Here is an 18,546-nt window from a genome sequence, read left to right on the forward strand (position 1 = left end):
GACTGGGGAAGGTCCCAGACTTAGACCACACATTAAGTCATCTGGGAGCTTTGGGGGTATTTATCCTGCCAGGTATTTGGTATCTTTTATTATTTTGGATAGTTTTGCCCTACCCCCATTTGGGACCGGAGCTCCTCATTGCCCTGACCTGTACTGGGCTTCATGGCTGGCGCCCTTTCAAGTGACCTTGCCTTCTCCTTTTGCTTGTGTCTTTGGTGGGTCTTATGTAGGAAAGAGTCTGCACATCCACCTCTAGTAATACAGGATCTGTAACGGTCAGGGCTTGAGATGGTGTCTTCTCCTGTCCCCCAGCTGCAGTGAGCCTTCTCCTCTGTGTCCCTGTTCCCAGTGGCTTCTCTTCCTTACCATGGAAGGTGGAGTTTGTGTCCTTCCAGCAGCAGCTGTTCCCTCCCTGGCCTCACCTCTGCTAGAAGTGTTCTCGGTAGTCTCTGTAGAACGTGCTCGCTGCTCAGCCCATCAGGGCAGGGCAGTTGCAGATGCCCTGTGTCTGGATTTCAGAGGGCTTACTCTAGCTCACCTGTACTTGGTCTTTAGTGATGACGATCCAGCTGGAACCTCTCAGCTGCCCTGGGGTAGCCATAGCCACCCTGTAAGAAAGGGTTTGGGGCGGGTGGCCCTGTCACTCAGCTTTCCTGTGCATTCAGCAGTGGTGCCTTTCCAGTTTTCAGCATCCTAGGTGGAAGCTGGAAGTCCCAGGAGTTTCAAAATAAAAGCATTCTTGACCTTTACCACCAGTGAAAAGTGACTAATTGAAAAACTCTGGAGAAGGGTGGGAGCCTCTGGTCTGTACTGTACAACTTAATGTACCTTGAACACCGGGCGTATCGTAAGTGCTGAAATAAACAGTTGAACTGTCCATCTCCCTCCGTCCATCCAACCATGCATTGATGGAAAAGCAGAGAGGAGATGGGATGTCTGTGGTTTTCATGAAGTACACAGATTCATTTGTGTTGTTCAGTTGAGTTGTAACCACACTACTGCTTCCATTTGTCCTAGAAGAGCTGCAGCAGCCCCGAGGGGTGGTTGGGAAACATCTCACTGTCTCTTCAATTTGTCCCAGTGCACTTAAGGTGGGGGCAGGGGATCTAGGGGTGCTGCTTTTCCCAAGCATTGCCTTGCTCCCTGCCCTCTCCTGGCTTCCCCCTCTTTGTGCTCACTTTCCAAACCTCTCTCACTCATTCTCAGGTACACACACACTTGTTCTCACGTGTGCTTATATTCATCCTCGTTCTCACACGTGCTCACTCTCACATGCTCTCACACACTGGCTCACACACAAGCTTGCTCTCCCTCCTTTCTCACTACCCCTCCTCTGTGGCTCTGGACTCTTCTTTTCCTCCTTCCCTCCCCTGTGCTTGAGCTCCTCCCTTAGGCCTCCAGTGGCCCCTTCCCTGGGGGCTCCATTCTTGGATTTGGATCTCTTCTCAAACGCAGCTGACTCCTGTTCTAGCCTCCCTGGTGTTGTTTCTCTGAACTTGGGTAGCATTTAAATGTATCTCCTCATTTTGACAAGGGTCATAAAAGGAAGCCCTCTTATGTTAACAGTTTGCACACCAGTCCTGGAATCACCTGCTGCTTCACAATCCCTTGGAAGATGTATTTAGAGATCATGATCAGGGTGCTGGCTGGCCAGTGCTGGTTGTCCCAGACTGCCATTGCTTCCACACCTGTTCTTGGGGGATGGGGGGGCATAAGGGCACCAATATGAGTTTGTACTGATATTTGCAATAAATTTACATTTCATTTCTCTTATTCTGAAAAATCTTAAGTCTTTTAGGACTTACTAAAAAAGAATTTCCAGTTTTGGTCTATCCAAAAGAATCTTGACTCTTCTAGTTTGTATTTATTTATAACTGTGTATTTCCCAAAGGGATTTGAGCAGTTTTATTACTGTAACTATATGGGTAATTGAGATCATGCAATCTCAGCATTTTTTCTACAAATATAAAGCACAAGTAATTTTATTATGTGTAATATACACTTTGACAAGAAAGCAGTGTTTCCAATCAAGCTTTTTTATAAAACCCATCTGTATCCAATAAATAGAATCTTATCTTAGCCAACTGTATAGGAATTATTCTAATACCCAAATACCTACTAGAATATTGAGCAAATAAAATACATATGTTGACTGAATGGATAGAATATGTTCCACTGATACCAGGAAAATGCAAATTGAAACAGGGATAAAGTACCATTTTTAAACTACCAAATGGACTGATTTTTAATATGTTTTTGGTGAGAGTATAAAAAAAGGACGTTTTTACATTTAGGGTGGGAATATAAATCAGTACAGTATCTTGTTTATTAAGACAATTGGGTAGCATCTGTGAGCATAAAAAAATGAACATGTATATAATGGAATATTACTCAGCCATTATAAATAACAAATACCCACCATTTGCTTCGACGTGGATAGAACTGGAGGGTATTGTGCTGAGTGAAATAAGTCAGTCGGAGAAGGAAAAAAATTATATGGTCTCATTCATTTGGGGAATATAAAAAATAGTGAAAGGGAATAAAGGGGAAAGGAGAAAAAAATAAGTGGGAAATATCAGAAAGGGAGACAGAACATGAAAGACTCCTAACTCTGGGAAACGAACTAGGGGTGGTAGAAGGGGAGGGGAGCAGGGGTGGGGGTGACTGGGTGGCGGGCACTGAGGTGGGCACTTGACGGGATGAGCACTGGGTGTTATTCTGTATGTTGACAAATTGAACACCAATAAAAAATAAATTTATTTTTAAAAAAATGAACATGTAAGGGCACCTGGCTGGCTTGTTTAGTGGAACAAGACTCTTGATCTCCGAGCTGTGAGTTTGAGACCCGTGTTGGGTGTAGAGATCTTTTAAATAATCTTTGGGACGCCTGGGTGGCTCTGTTGGTTAAGCATATGACTCTTGATTTTGGCTCAGGTCTTAATTTCAGGGTCGTGGGATCAGTTTGAACGTCACATGGGGCTTTGGGCTCAGTGCACTCTGCTTGAGGTTCATTCTCTCCCACTCCCATCTGCCCTCTCCCCACACACACACAGATGTGCACTCATGCTCACTCACTCCCAATATCTTCTAAAAAAATACAATTTTTTTATTTATTTAATTGAGAGAGAGCACAAGTGGAGCAGGGAGAGGGAAAAACAGACTCCCTGCTGAGCAAGGAAACCAATGTGAGGCTTGACCCCAGGACCCTGAGATTGTGACCTGAGCTGCAGTGAGACACTCAATGGACTGAGCTACCCAGGCACTCCCAAAACAAAAATTTGTAAAAGAAAAAAAATATATATATATATACACACACACACATATATGCATATATATATATATATGTCTTTGACCAAAACTTTTACTTTTTGAGTACTAGTTTGCATGTGCTATAAGAATGTGTATATAAGAAGATATTAACTGAATCATTACTTATAATAAAAATTATAAATATTCTAAGTGTCCATTAATAGGATGAAAGGTATATAAATTACTTGATTTTATCAGAGGGACAGATGCTATCAAAAACACACAAGAGAGAACACTCTGCGCACCAACAAAGGACAATGACTTTGATATTTGACAAAGTGAAAAGGTGTAGTAGGACAGTGTTATGAACTCATGCATTTTGTTTATAAAGAAACCTGTATGATTTGATTTGATAATTGGAAATAATTTGGAAACTTAATATTTTGCCCTTTTCTTAAACAGCTTATAGAAATTAACTGGACAGGACTGACTAATCTTCTTGATATCCCAGGATTAAAGTAAGTATGATCTCATGCCCTAAGGTTAGCTTGTTGATGGTGTAATGTGCATTTCTAGTGTCATGAAAACACAGAATGGGCACCAGGCAAAATCCATGCCCCTCAGGCTGGCCCTTGTGTACGACTCAGGCGAAGAGATATGGGTAGGCTCCACACTCTTGTCTGCATCTGAGACGCTGGAAGGAGAGTGAGTGAGGGGGTTCAACAGCATCACTCACCCTTCGTTTTACTTTTCCTTCATCATGAAGCATCTTTCCAGCTTTTGTTGTTTCTTTTCATTTTTATTTTTTAAGTAGGCTCCACATCCAGTGTGATGCTTGAACTCAGAACCCTGAAATCAAGAGTCACATTGTGAACTAAGCTAACCAGGTGCCCCAAGCATTGGTGTTTGAGAAAGGTGGCAGCCTTTTAATATCCTTCAAGTTAATTTTTAAATTTGTTTTTTCTTATTTTCCCAGAAAAATGGAACTTCAGAAGTGAATTTATGAAAAAGAATTTTTAATCTATAAAAAAATAATAAAAAAAGTGAATATATGTTTCAGAACAGGCCCTTTGGATTCTTTTCAGGCTGCGCTACTGCCTTGCATGCCTCCAGCAGCTCCTCACAGAGGGGTAAATGTAGGTACCAGACCTAGAATGTATAGGGTTGGCTGTGAGAGCTGAGAAACCTGGACTTTCTGCCTCACATCACTGGAGTCTCTTCATTATTCTGTTGGAATGTCACATCTAAAACATGAGGAAATTTGCCCATAATAAACTTAGGAGACCATGAAGGTCACATCCCTGCTGTGAGGAAAGTGAAATCTTCCTCAGGTCACAACCATCATCTCACCTGATGGAAGGTCCCTGTGTGCGGTGAACCTATTAGTTGTTGCCAAGCAGGAAATTCTGGAAACATGCTTTTGTGGTTTACTCTTATATTATTTGAAGGTTGGAATACATTACTTATTGGTTACAGTTAACTATGTTCCTAGTAGATAACTTGTCTAATTGGATTTTCTTTTTTTCTAAACTAGGTCAGAAACTAGTCTGTTTTTTTTTCTGTTCCCATGTGTTTGTTTAGGTCCCTAAAATGACTGCTAGAAAGAGCTTTATTTTGTTTCATCATCAGGGAAAATTTAGGACTTTAATAAAATGAGGCATGGTCCTAATAATAAAAATATTTCTTAGATACTGTGGTTTAATGGACATAGAAAGTACTGTTCATCTTTAAAAGATCTTTACAAAGAAAGGACAACTTAAAGTTAATTGTTGAAGTATTCATTAGGATACTTGGTTGCAAGCTACAAGACCAACACAAGTAGTCTTTTTTAAAAAAAAGTAAATGAGCAGGGAGTATTTGGCTGCCTCAGTTGGAGGAGTGTGCAACTCTGAGATTGAGGTCCAAGGCCCATATTGGATGTGGAGATTGCTTAAATAAATAAACATTTTTAAAAAGTAAATGAGTAAATAAATACTATTTTTTATTCATTTATCCAACATGTAGGTATTGAGTGCCTGCTATGAGCCAGCCACTTTTCTGTGCTATGGTGTAGCTGTGAACAGAACTGTCACACCTGCTCTTGCGGGGCTCCTGTCACACTGGCTTCTTCCTAGCTGGTGTCACTGAGCAGTCTGGAGCACTCTCTGGGTGAAATCAGTCACAGGCAGGCATTGTTGTCCATGCGATGCCCTGAAGACTCCCTGCCCAACTCTGGTTTTCTCTGCGTGGGTTTGTTGTTAAGCACGCCCTTGCTGTGAATTAGCAGCTTCTACCTTCTGTTCTTCATGCTTAGCAACTTCAGTCTGAAAAGAACCTCCTTCTGCTAGTTCTGGCAAAAGTCTCAGAGCTGACTTGTTTGTCCACCCATCCTTGGACAAACCCTGTGATTCTGATGATTAGGTGTGGGTCTCATGCCCATCCCGAGGAGAAACAGGGGCACCAGGAGAAACCAAGGAGGAACTTTCACCATTACTTGCATCTGTGAGAACAGATGCTGATTAGCCAGCAAAACAACAAACCTGCTGTTTAGTGTAGAAAATGTTTGAGGTGGCTCAGTTGATTAGGCAGCTGACTCTTGCATTCAGCTTGGGTTATGATCTTGGGATCCAGGGATCAAGCCCTACATCGGGCTCTGTACTCAGCAGGGAGCCTGCTTGAGGACTCTCCCTCTCCCCCCGTAGACTTTCTCTTTCTCAAATCAATAAATCTTTTTTTTTTTTTTAAATGTGTTTGTTCTGCTTTCCTGTTGTATGCATCATGGGAGGACTGAAATAAATGCAAGCTTGTCAAGCAGCTACCCTGTAAATAGCATTATATTAGTTCCCTTAGAGAGTGAGCCAGAGGGCATATTTTACCTTTGACAAGCCTGCTCCTGGGGGAGTCAATCTCAAATCATTTATTTAAAAGAGAGAAACCTGGGTGGCTCAGCTGGTAGAGCATGCAGCTCTTGATCTAGAGTTTTTGAGTTCAAGCCCCATGTTGGGCATAGAGCCTACTAAAAAATACAAAATACAGTGAAAGGGCTCCTGGGGGGTCAGTTAAGTGTCTGACTCTAGCTCAGGTCATGATCCCAGGGTCCTGGGACCCAGCCCCATGTTGGGCTTCCTGCTCAGTGGGAGTCTGCTTCTCCATCTCCCTCTGCTTTCTCATGCACGCTCTCTCTCTCTTTCTCTCACAAAAATAAATCTTTAAAAATAAAGTAAAAGACAAATATATACACACACTCGCACATATATGTCTATACACATAGAGAAACATATACACTCAGTTGTATTTAATGATAATGACAGATTCTCTATACAGTAATAGCTTCAAGCTATTTTATATATAGATTTCTATGCACATATATAAAATATATTTAGTATGTAGAGAATTATATATGTCATTAAAAATATATACTCATGTATATTATAAATGTAATATATACATTTGGAAGGAAATACACGCTAGTTCGAACCAGAGCTATGATATAAAAGGTATATATAAAAACATCCCCTTTAAATAAAATTATATATATAGGATGTATATAATTTAAACAAAATTATGTAAAATTTATGTAATAAAAGATATTTTTTATTTATATAAATGTTACATAATATATACATATATACTTAAAACTTGGGCTGTGCTTTTCTCACTTAAAGATTTTCTAGCAATCACTGCTATGGCAAATCTTACAAGAGTAAATATTCAGTAACTTTGAACCTAACACATTTTGCCCTGAGGGTTACAAAATGAGCATCTATTTGCTGTATTCATTGATTAAAAACAGAACCCCAGGGCACATGGGTGTTTCAGTGGGTGATGCATCTGCCTTCGGCTCAGGTCATGATCCTGGGGTCCCGTGATTGAGCCCCACATGGAGAACCTGCTTCTCTCCCTCTGCCTCTGCTGCTCCCCCTGCTGTGCACTCGCTCTCTCTCCCTCTGCTGTGTGCTCTCACTCTCTCTCTCTGTCAAATAAAATCTTTATGAAAAATAAAAACATAACCCAAGGTATTATAAAGTAGCAACACTGCCTGAATTACTGTACTTCACCATAAATTGGCTACCCCTATCAGTGAAGAGTCCTAAACTCCGTGCTAAAGGTATAGGAAGGGATGAGAATTATGGTAGAAACAGAAATAAGGGCAGCCCCGGTGGCGCAGCAGTTTAGCGCCGCCTGCGGCCTGGGGTGTGATCCTGGAGATCCGGGATCGGGTCCCACGTCAGGATTCCTGCGTGGAGCCTGCTTCTCCCTCTGCCTGTGTCTCTGCCTCTCTCTCACTCTCTCTGAATAAATAAATAAATCTTAAAAAAGAAAAGAAACAAAGTGATGAACAGGCAGTTCTGAAAGACAGAGGCCTAGATACAATAGCTGTTCCTGACCATGACAGCAGCCAGGACCAGCAGAGGGGCCCGCTATATGTTGGGAGTGATTAGGAGCAGCACTGCAGCCCTAATGCAGCTCTGAGGAGGCTGGTGGATGTGCAGTAGGGTAGAAAGGTGAGCAGGAGTGAGGCATCAGAATGGGTCTGCTGCTGCTTTCCTGGGTGTTAGGCCTCAGTCTGTATGGCTGGGTGGTGGTGAGGTGGTTGGCCCAAGGCATTTGAAGCATATCATCATCAAAGGATCTTCTGTTCCAGCAAATTTTTTAAATATAAACAAACCCAGTATTTTGGGGAGGAAATGACTAAACTGAGAATATGCTTGATCTTGAAGCTCTGAAGGCCCACCTCACACTACTGCTTAATGGACATATATCTGACTACCTGCCAGCTGAAATCCTCTCTGTCTCTTTTGAGTATTAATGTCTAATTAACTGATCTCTTCATAAAAGAGCAGTGTTTTCTGTGGGGTTTGGGGTATTTCAGTCTTTTTTCCATCTTGAACTGAAATGTCCTAAGTAAGGTAAGACCTCTTATCTTGTTACTGTGTTTGGATACCCAGCTTCCAGTAAATGTTCAGTTATTACTGCAGGACTGTGCCTTTCACTCTGTCCCAGTAGGTATTTCTCTGTGTTCACATCTCAGAAGTATGGGCGAGAAGTAAGATTCTCTTCAAACTTCTCAGTTCTGATTAAAAGTGTTCTTCTGCATCAGTGAAACTTCATTGATGTGTGCTTTCAGAAAGAGTGTCCTCAATGCTCACATTTACCCCCCAAAGAATAGCCAAAAACATGTTTATTTTCTACATTTTATTCATGTTACTGAGTTCTCTGTGCAGTGGTAAATAGAATTTCAAAATTGTGACAGTATTCAGTTCCCAAATACAGTGTGAAGAGAGAATAAACTAAATTATTCTACTTCTTTGGGAGCTGTGAATATATAAGGGGAGAAATTTAATGTAAGAAACATGGAATGAGTAGGGTAGATGTTTGTTACGGTATTCCTTGCAGTTTTTTGGATGTTTGAAATATGCTTAAAAAAATGTAATGTGTCTTAGTCAATATTAAGTCAATGATGAAGTTACGTAGGGATATATGAAACATTATTTAGAATATTATGAAATGTAGCCAGAATATTACCGCATGTTCTCAGCTATGTATGTATCCCACATAATAGTCATCGTAGCCATATTGCAGCTAAAGTATTGAACTGCTTGTTTTAAATATTGTCTTTAAGAAATTAGACAATTCTGTCTTTGTAAATGGGGTGTTGTTATCATGTTTGTGCTAAGTTAACTGTTAAAAGTGTGATAACTAGTGTTGATATGCCTGATAGTTGGTTTGTTCTTTTTACTGCCCACCTGATAGTGGTCTGTCGGATACTATCATTCTGGATATAATATCAAACTATCTGGTGCTTCCCAATCGGATCACTGTTCCTCTTGTCAGTGAAGTTCAAATAGCTCAATTGCGGTTTCCTATACCAAAGGTAAGTATGCCTGAGCACTCATTAACACTTAAGACATAGACACAAAGAAGCTTATCACATATTTGGGTATTATAACTTCCTGTGATTTTCTCTCTCTCTTTAGATTTATTTATTTGAGAAATCACGAGCAAGGGGGAGGGCAGAGGGAGCCCAACTCCAGACTCGATCCCAGGACTCTGGGATCATGACCTGTGCTGAAAGCAGACACAGTCACTCAAGTCACACAGATGCCCTCTCATGATTCTCTTAACAGTGACCTTGCCACGAGGATCTTGATATAGTAGTTTGTCCTATCACACTCCTTAGGAGGTTGGCCAGTGTGCATCTCAGAGACTTCAGGGCAATTCTTGAACCCCAGCCGTGAACATCCAAGGTGCTTATAGGGATTTAATTCTGCAGATGTTACTGCAAGTCATGAAAGATCACTGTGACAGCTTAATTACCTCAGAAAACACGTACTATTTGTGTTATCAGAACATAACAGCTTAGTCTAAGTGATGGGCACTTTGTATAATGACTGTTTTCTCTCAGCTGTGAGAGTATGGTTTACCTCTGGAGTCATTTCATAAGCACCAGGGCAGAGACAGTGCTGGTGTTACAGCTGCCCTGGACGGGATGGAAAAGGCAAGGTGTGGATCTCAGTCACAGCCCTGGAGTCTAACAGCAGCTTTGCTTTTTGGGCATATTATTTGGCGTGTGTGAACCTCAGTTTATTCATCTGTAAATTCGGGGTGATGCTTAGCACACACAATTAGGTCACAGATATTGGGGTTGCCTTCAATTACATAAACTACGTAGCCTCAAAGACAGAACTTGCCAGTCAGGGACAGAATTTCTTCCACTGGTCAGAGAGGAGGTGCTTGGCGTGCATGAACCCTCACAGGTTAGTGAGAGCATTACCCTTAAAAGTGAAACCCCCAGGGGTGCGTGCGTGGCTCAGTCTGCTAAACATCTGATCCTTGATTTCCACTTGGGTCATGATCCTCAGGGTTGTGGGATCAAACCCCGCTTCAGGCCTGCTTAAGATTCTCTCTTTCCCTCTCCCTGCCTGCCTGTCTGTCTCCCCCTCCTTCCCTCTCTTCCCCCGCCGCCTCCCTCTCCACTCCCCTTAAAAATAAAGGGAACCGGAGCCAGGAGGCCGCAGGGGGTTCTGGCACCACTGCCCCATGTCTGCTGCAGACCCAAAGGAGGAGACCCGTGTGTCCCTGGGGAGGCCGCTGGGTTGTCCCCGAGGTGGGAGGGAGGTTCCTCCTGCCTTGGCAGCAGCTGGGAAGCCAGCTGCTTCCCTGCTGCCTCGCTGATTGGGTCAGTACTATTACCTGGTAATTTTAAAAGGGTTTGTGGAGGACAGTGCTGCCCTGTGCTAATGTTACCGCCATTGTTTGCCCTGAAAGAAGTGTGAGTAAATATTTTTTATTTTACCAATTAAACATTTTAGGAAAAGAAAATTTTGCTTTAAACTCCATGAGTAGGGACGCGTGGGTGGCTCAGCAGTTGAGCGTCAGCCTTTAGCTCAGGGCATGATCCCAGTCCTGGTGGGGAGCCTGCTTCTCTCTCTCTGCCTATGTCTCTCTCTCTCTCTCTCTGTGTCTCTCATGAATACATAAAATCTTAAAAAAAAAAAAAAAACTCCATGAGTAGTATAGTATGTATTTCAAAGTTTTAGTTTCCTATCTGTAAAATAAATATTACAACAGTACAGTTGTCCCTTGAATAACACGGGTTGGGCCACTGACACCCTGAGCAGCAGAAAATCTGCATATAACTTTCGATTCTCCCAGAACTTAAGTAGTAATAGCCTAGTTTTGGCTAGAAGCCATACCAATGACAGAAACAACGCATGTTTTGTATATTATGCACTATTCTGTATTATAATGTCAGCTAGAGAAAAAATGTTATTAAAGCTATAAGGGGGGGATCCCTGGGTGGCGCAGCGGTTTGGCGCCTGCCTTTGGCCCAGGGCGTGATCCTGGAGACCCGGGATCGAATCCCACATCGGGCTCCCGGTGCATGGAGCCTGCTTCTCCCTCTGCCTATGTCTCTGCCTCTCTCTGTCTCTCTCTCTGTGACTATCATAAAAAAAAAAAGCTATAAGGGAGAGAAAATTTATAATTGTGTATCAAAAAAAATCCATGTGTAAGTGGATCTGTGCAGTTCAAACCTGTTTTGTTCCAAGGTCAATTGTTTTTCATGGGATTGTTGTAAAAATTGAAGTCATGAGTGCCTGTCAAGGGCTTAGTAACACCTGAGACTTCCTGTAGTGGTGGTTCTCAGTGACTGTCTTATTGAAATGGATGGCTGTTGGGTGAGCCTTGGGGCTCTGCAGCTCAGGCTCCTGGAGCACACACTCCCCTGGGCCCTGCCAGAAATCTCCCCAGGAGGCTCACACCTCACCCCCCTCCCTGGTCTGGCCTCCCAACTCAAGATCCTATTACTCGAACACTGTCATCTCACCCTGCTTCGTCTCCCTCAGCACTGCCACCTGACACATTGCACATTTACCTTATTGCTCCCTGAGCAGGAAAAGGGTCTTTGTTTCATTCCCTCTCCGTTCTGTGAGCATGCAGTCATTGTTCCACGTCTGTCAGATGACCCAGCAAACCATCCACACATTCTTCTCCTTTTCAGGGTGTTCTAAGGATACATTTTATTGAAGCTCAGGATCTTCAAGGGAAAGATACTTATCTTAAGGGACTCGTCAAGGGAAAGTCAGACCCATATGGAATTATTCGAGTTGGCAACCAAATCTTCCAAAGCAAGGTCATCAAAGAGAGCCTCAGTCCAAAGTGGAATGAGGTATATGAGGTAAGATATGTCCAGTGGCATCAGTTAGCTTCTCCGCACGTTCTGATTCCACTTCTGTGACACAGAAGTGTGGTTGGTTTAGAGGGTAACAAATCATTTTTGCTTTAACTTCCCATCTTTAAAGTATTGTACCTCTGTCCCTACCTTACAACGTTCTTGTTGTGCTAACACATAAACAACACAAATTTTAAACTTTAATTGCATTAAACTGTCACAGTAAATAATTGACAAAATGATTTCTGTGGTTGTTAACATATGTAACCATTTACAAACATGAGATTATGTTTTGTAAATTCTCATTTAATACATGTAGACATCTCTGTGTCAGTACATAGAGATGGACCTGACCTGTCATTGCCATTCACTGAGTAGATCCCATCATTTCTTTACCCAAAGAGATCCTGGCTGTCCATGTCAGCATTGGAACCACTGCTGTTACCAATGCGACGTGAAGGTAGTGTTCTTCACTTGACCACTTTTCTCCAGATCAGCCTCTCAAAGTGGAATTACCACCTCATTATGCTTTTTTTTTTTTGCAAAATTTTTCCCAGAACAGTTATCCACTTTATACTTCAGCAGCTCCCCATCTTCCTGATTCTGTTTATTGCTAGATGTCTTACTCTCTAAGTGGTGGTAAATGGAGCACCACTTGTAGCTACCCCAGGAGCAGCACTTGACCAGAGCTGCTTTAGGACTACAGAGATGTGCCAAGCCTGTACCACTCGTGGGTGCTGCCTTGGGACTTCATTTCGGAGCAGTGGAGACGCAATCCCAGAAAACTGGAAACAGTAGAATGTTACTATGTGAGCACATACTTCATCATGATTTCCCATGTTGGTTTGACGATGATGTGAAAGTGCTTTACAACTACTTGCATGAGAGAGAAATACACCGTGCTGTTAACTATCATCATCAGCTGCTGCCAACGTTAGTAACAATGTGAGATAACTACTCATTATTTTTTCAGGCTTTAGTCTATGAACATCCTGGACAGGAATTAGAGATTGAGCTCTTTGATGAAGACCCAGACAAGGATGACTTCCTAGGAAGGTAAACCCTTGGGGAAGGACAACACAGGGTACCTTTCTTCTGAGTGATCACACATAAAACTAATACCGCTTCAAAAAATAGGCCTATGTATGTGTTGCATGTATTTTTACGTGGCTCTTAGGTAAAATATTTGTTTCACCTTAAAGTTCTTCAAGTATGTTTTATTCCTAAAACATCTTACATTTAAAGACAAGAAGGAAAAATTCTAGATCTGTGTCTGTCACAGCAGCTACTGGCCACATGTTGCTATTTAAATTAATCAAGTAAATAGAATTTTAAATTCACTTTTATAGTTGTACTGCCCCCATTGAAGTGCTCATAAGCCACATGTGGAGTGTGGCCCTGATGCCTATGAGGCTCTTCAGCTCTCACACCATGCTGGCAGCTTCACTCTAGATTGAAGAAACGAGTTTTTAAACTTTTTCCATTTGTTGAGTTATTTAGGGAGCAGGAGAGATAGTAATTTATACCGTGCCTACACATTGGAAAAATAAATTTGACTTGCTTACTTAGAATAACCACTACAGCTAAAAAAGAGATTTTAAAAAATATATCTAACCCTGATCTTTATTACTTAACTGAATTTCTTGTAGCAAAAAGAAAAAGGGATAGATGACATTGGACAGGTTTGGCCTCTTCAAGAATAGCCTGTGCATTATGCTGTGACTTCAGAGTTCATTCATGAAGAGGTTTAACAAGGAGTGACCGAAAGCTTATAAGCAGGGCAGTGACAGATCAAATGTACTTTCTAATAAAGCCACTGTGTGGCCCAGAGGACCAGGGACTGAGACTGGGGGTTGTGGCGATAGCTCAGGAAAGAGGTGGGTGGGCTCACCTGGTGTAGGGGCAGGTGCTAGAGCAGATGGAATGCCATCGTCCCATCCTCATCTCCCGCTTCTGCAGGGGGAGCTCCAGGCTTTGCGGTAGAGCAGGATTCTTAGGGGAAATGGAAGGGGCTCTCAGTGGAGCCAGAGGCCCCTGTGGGGCTCCAGAGACCCGATGGTCCAGGGCTATGGAGCGAGGATGGGAAGGCGGCCCCAGTGACTGCCCTGCAGTGACGACGAATGGCAGCGCTGAGGGGCTTGCAGACATTTTTGGCACATTGTAAATAGCTACATTTTGGGGCAGACCGCAGTTTTTACACCTGATCCTGGCTTTGCCAAACTAAGGGTCCTCACCTCCCAGAGACTCACCCTGGCTTGTTTCCTTACTTCTTTTCATAGTTTTGGGATAAGCATGAAGAGCTGGAAGAGGTTTTTTCTTGATAAACTGTAGCATTTTGATGCATTTCCGGAGCACTTTTTGTAGACAAATGTTTAAGGTTATTTCAGTTGTAAGAAGTGTGTTTCTATGTTCTAAAGTTGTTGTGTTGTTATTTCTATAGTCTTATGATTGATCTTATTGAAGTTGAAAAGGAGCGCCTTTTAGATGAAGTAAGTTTTCTTTGAGTATTATTCTATTTCATGAGCATTGATAGACCTGCTGCCCCCACACAATGTTCTGAGAACTTAGGCCTTTTAGTAAAAACAAAGTGAAGAGAAATAAGTTCAACAGCTCAATCAGATAGTATGTACTGAGTGCCCCCCCATGTGCTAGAAATTCATAAGAGTACAAGCACAGACCTACTATTTCAGGCAGGCGTGTGCTTCCTTTGGGAGTCAGGATAGAGGCTATGAGAAGCCCCCTAAAAGTGGGCTTTTTAAAGAAAGCTAGAGTTAATAACAGCTAGCACAGTGCAGTTGGTGGGAAATGGTCACGTGAAAGCTGCCTATAAATACAGTGAGAATTGACAGTAAGCAGACACTACTTCAAGATAGTGCTATCAGAATAAAAAATATTCTTAAAAAAAATTTTGAGGTGGCTTCTAAAAGATGGATATAATTGGGATAAGTAGGGCGTGATTAACCAAGTAAGTGTTGAGGTCCACTGCTTTCAGAGTAACACATTTTCCTTCCTCTGCACTCAGGGCAATCTCTCAACACTGAGATTTGGGGACTATCTTTGATTAATTGCTTTGTGGTTTTTAAGCTGAAATAGTCGTGTGCTATTTTATTAAGTAGTATAGTGGTCGTTAAAAACAAGCATGTGAACTTTTTTGATAATGAAATTCAGTATTTGGGATCAGTGTTCTATTATCTCCTGGCCCATAAATTCTATTAAATCTATGCATGGAAGCCTGATAATACTGGACTGTACTAGAGGACATTTGAATCTTGTGTATAAATTAGGGATGAAAATAGTATTTACTCTACAGTGGTTCCCTTCATGTAAGTGAAGCATTGAGCACGGCCCCCAGCCAGCAGGCTGTCCTGGGCTGGTTCCAGCCTGCTGCTGCTGTGTCCTCTGGGGCCATTGGCTCATTGGAAGGACACAAAGTGAACTATGGTAGGCCTTGGTCCTTGAGTACTAATCCCCAACTGTCCGTGCCTCATGTGAGAAGCTCTTGATGTTTGTGGAAGCTGCTTGACTGGAAAGATTGACTCAGGAGTACTTGTGTGAACGTTTGCATTCTCTCCGCAGTGGTTCGCCCTGGACGAGGTCCCCAGAGGAAAGCTACACTTGAAGCTGGAGTGGCTCACGTTAATGCCAAATGCTTCAAACCTTGACAAGGTGCTGTGATGTGTTTCCCATGACAACCACCACCCTTCATAGCTAAGAGTAGTTTCTTCAGGGTATTTTGCTACTGGCTTAAAAAATAACAGCAGTAATTTTGATTACTGTGCTATAAGTCACTACAGTCATGTCAGGGATAAAGATAATGGAATTTTTTTTGAAAGACAGATTTACAGGTCATTCCCACCTGTTTTATGAGATCTTCATGCTTTGTGCTTGATATATTATGGAGGCTGTGGAGAGCCACAGATTATCTTGCTTTCTTTAGTTGATTCATACAGATTCTTGTCATTAAAAGTATATTTATTGTGTTCATTCTCTTTGTGTTGCATGTATTGGATGATTTATTTCCCCACCCCTCTTATTTTCTTGAGCATTGCAGACATAATCAGGTAGAAATAGTCTAAAATCTTATGGAAATACACCTGCTGAGGCTTCTTGTCCTTTCCTCATAGGTGCTAACAGACATCAGGGCTGACAAAGACCAAGCCAATGATGGTCTTTCCTCTTCATTGCTGATCTTGTATTTGGATTCAGCAAGGAACCTTCCGGTAGGTAATGCCATGGGAGCTCCCTTGGGTGCTCCTTTCCTGGTAGCAGATGTTGCTGCATTCAGCCACACTGTGTCACCTGTTACTATTCCTGTGTTTTCACTTCACTCCCACCTGGAGAGCACCAAAGGGAAGGGATCAGTGTGTATTTGCTTCACGACTATAATTTATGTCTATACACTTTACTGATTTATCCAGATGTTCAGAATTATTTTTACTCTGACATGTTTTATGAAGACATCTCCGTCACATAGGAAAGGAATGTTCCTCGTAGTTAGAGGAGAAGATATTCTGTAGAAACTCACTAATTATTAAAATAGAGTTACCTAAAGATGGAAGCTGTCTCTAATTGTCATGAAAGTAAAATGAAGCAGCTCTGCCTACAAGCCCAGAGTCCATCCTGGCTGTAGCCTGGCAGGATGACAGACAGGCAGCCTGGAAGAGCAGGGCCGCGGAGTGCAGCCTCTGGTGTTCCCCGCTGGTGCACACTGTCCTGGTTATCTGTCACACTCAGCTCCTGGAGCTCAGAGCAAGTGCCCCTACTCATTTGCATCATAACTGTTTTGCTCTTAGAAAAAACTGTGAAGTACAGCTTTTGAAGGTAATGACTGTGGGGAAGAAAAATCATACTATTTTCATTCACGTGAGCACCATACTTTTTTTTTTTTTATTAGAGTTCAGTTTGCCAACATATAGCATAACACCCAGTGTTCATCCTGCCAAGTGCCCCACTCAGTGCCCGCCACCCAGTCACCCCAACCCCCCGCCCACCTCCCTTTCCACTACCCCTTGTTCATTTCCCAGAGTTAGGTGTCTCTCATATTTTGTCACCCTCACTGATATTTTCACTCATTTTCTCCTTTCCCTTTTATTCCCTTTCACTAATTTTTATATTCCCTCAAATGAATGAGACCATATAATGTTTGTCCTTCTCTGATTGACTTATTTCACTCAGCATAATACCCTCCAGTTTCATCCATGTCAAAGCAGATGGTGGGTATTTGTCATTTCTAATGGCTGAGTAATATTGCATTGTATACATAGACCACATCTTTATCCATTCATCTTTTGATGGACACCGAGGCTCCTTCCACAGTTTGCCTATTGTGGACATTGCTTCTATGAACTTCGGGATGCAGGTGTCTTGGTTTTTCACTGCATCTATATCTTTGGGGTAAATCCCCAGCAGTGCAATTGCTGGGTCATAGGGTAGCTCTATTTGTAACTCTCGGAGAAATCTCCACAGAATTTTCCAGAGTGGCTGTACCAGTTCACATTCCCACCAACAGTGCAAGAGGGTTCCCCTTTCTCCACATCCTCTCCAACATTTGTTGTTTCCTGTCTTGTTAATTTTCACCATTCTCACTAGGAGCACCATACATTAAACTCACTATTTAGGATAGTGTGACCGTTATATAAACATATTGTTTTGATCATTTCTCCTGAGTGCCAGTTCACTTATTCAAGAGATGGCCATTCTTTATTTCATTGTGTCAACCACTAGTTTTGTGAAATTTGGTGAAAGAAAGACCATAGACTATAGCCATAAGGTACAGGTTGTTTTTCTCCCAAAATTATAATAAATTCTCACCCGTCCAGGTGCATTTGCATGTAATCTCCCCTTGTGCTCCCCTTGTTGGCATCTACTTGGTGGAGACAGACAAGAAAACAGTGTGTTCACTGCCCTTCATGGTTTGCATCTGAGTGTCATGTTGGGCTGTTTCTACCTCACCTCACACAACTAGATTATCTCCTTTATCTCATGAAATGCCCTAGTTTCACTTAGCACCTTTCAAGGTTTTAAAATTGTGTTTTACTTACATTTAGCTCAAAAAGAAATAAATATACTTGGTGCATCTCTTTGTTTTAAAGTTTTTAACAAAATGTTAAAAATGATCATTTTTTTAATACCAAGAAGATGTAATTGAGCACTGTGTGTATTATATGACTGTACTCTTTCAGTGAAGAGTACAGATTGACTGATTTTAACTTTGCAAATCCTTATTTTTTTCTTAAAGTGTTACTTAACCTTTTGGCCTGTCTTCCAGTTAGAACTCTGTGACTTTTCTGTTATAATTTCAATTTGGGGAAAGTTGTTATTTAATTTAACCTTCCTACAGAATTTCTCATACAGCAGAACTTTGTTTATAATCATAGTAATGTTTGTTATAAAGTCTTTTATAATGCCTGATGGAAGTGAATTTGTTGTATATTTTAGGATACAAAGAATAGTAGTAGTGAATTGGCAAGAAAGAATTAGGCCTCTTTCAAACTGTATATTTTGTCACGTTAAATTGAAATTTGAATAACATCACGTAAGCAAAACAAAAGCAAAAGTGAATTTATTAATCTATTAAGATGGCACTGTGTGCATGAAGTATGCTCTGGGTGTCAGAGGCAAAGGATCTTTGTGAAACCGCTGCC

The 18,546-nt window shown here is 41.8% G+C and overlaps 1 protein-coding gene across 5 annotated transcripts in view; it reads left to right on the top strand.

Moving 5' to 3' along the window:
- ESYT2 (extended synaptotagmin 2) overlaps positions 1–18,546 on the top strand; it is an 81,949-nt gene that overhangs the window by 43,304 nt on the left and 20,099 nt on the right. For all 5 annotated transcript variants that reach the window (XM_041751783.1, XM_041751785.1, XM_041751786.1 and 2 more), the window contains exons 7-13: positions 3,712–3,767; positions 8,983–9,103; positions 11,732–11,908; positions 12,876–12,958; positions 14,343–14,391; positions 15,479–15,568; positions 16,027–16,122. In XM_041751783.1, the coding sequence (XP_041607717.1) occupies positions 3,712–3,767; positions 8,983–9,103; positions 11,732–11,908; positions 12,876–12,958; positions 14,343–14,391; positions 15,479–15,568; positions 16,027–16,122 (672 nt within the window). The remainder of the gene's footprint in view (positions 1–3,711; positions 3,768–8,982; positions 9,104–11,731; positions 11,909–12,875; positions 12,959–14,342; positions 14,392–15,478; positions 15,569–16,026; positions 16,123–18,546) is intronic.

This window comes from Vulpes lagopus, chromosome 4, assembly GCF_018345385.1.
Source record: "Vulpes lagopus strain Blue_001 chromosome 4, ASM1834538v1, whole genome shotgun sequence".
NCBI classification, from domain to species: Eukaryota; Metazoa; Chordata; class Mammalia; order Carnivora; family Canidae; genus Vulpes; species Vulpes lagopus.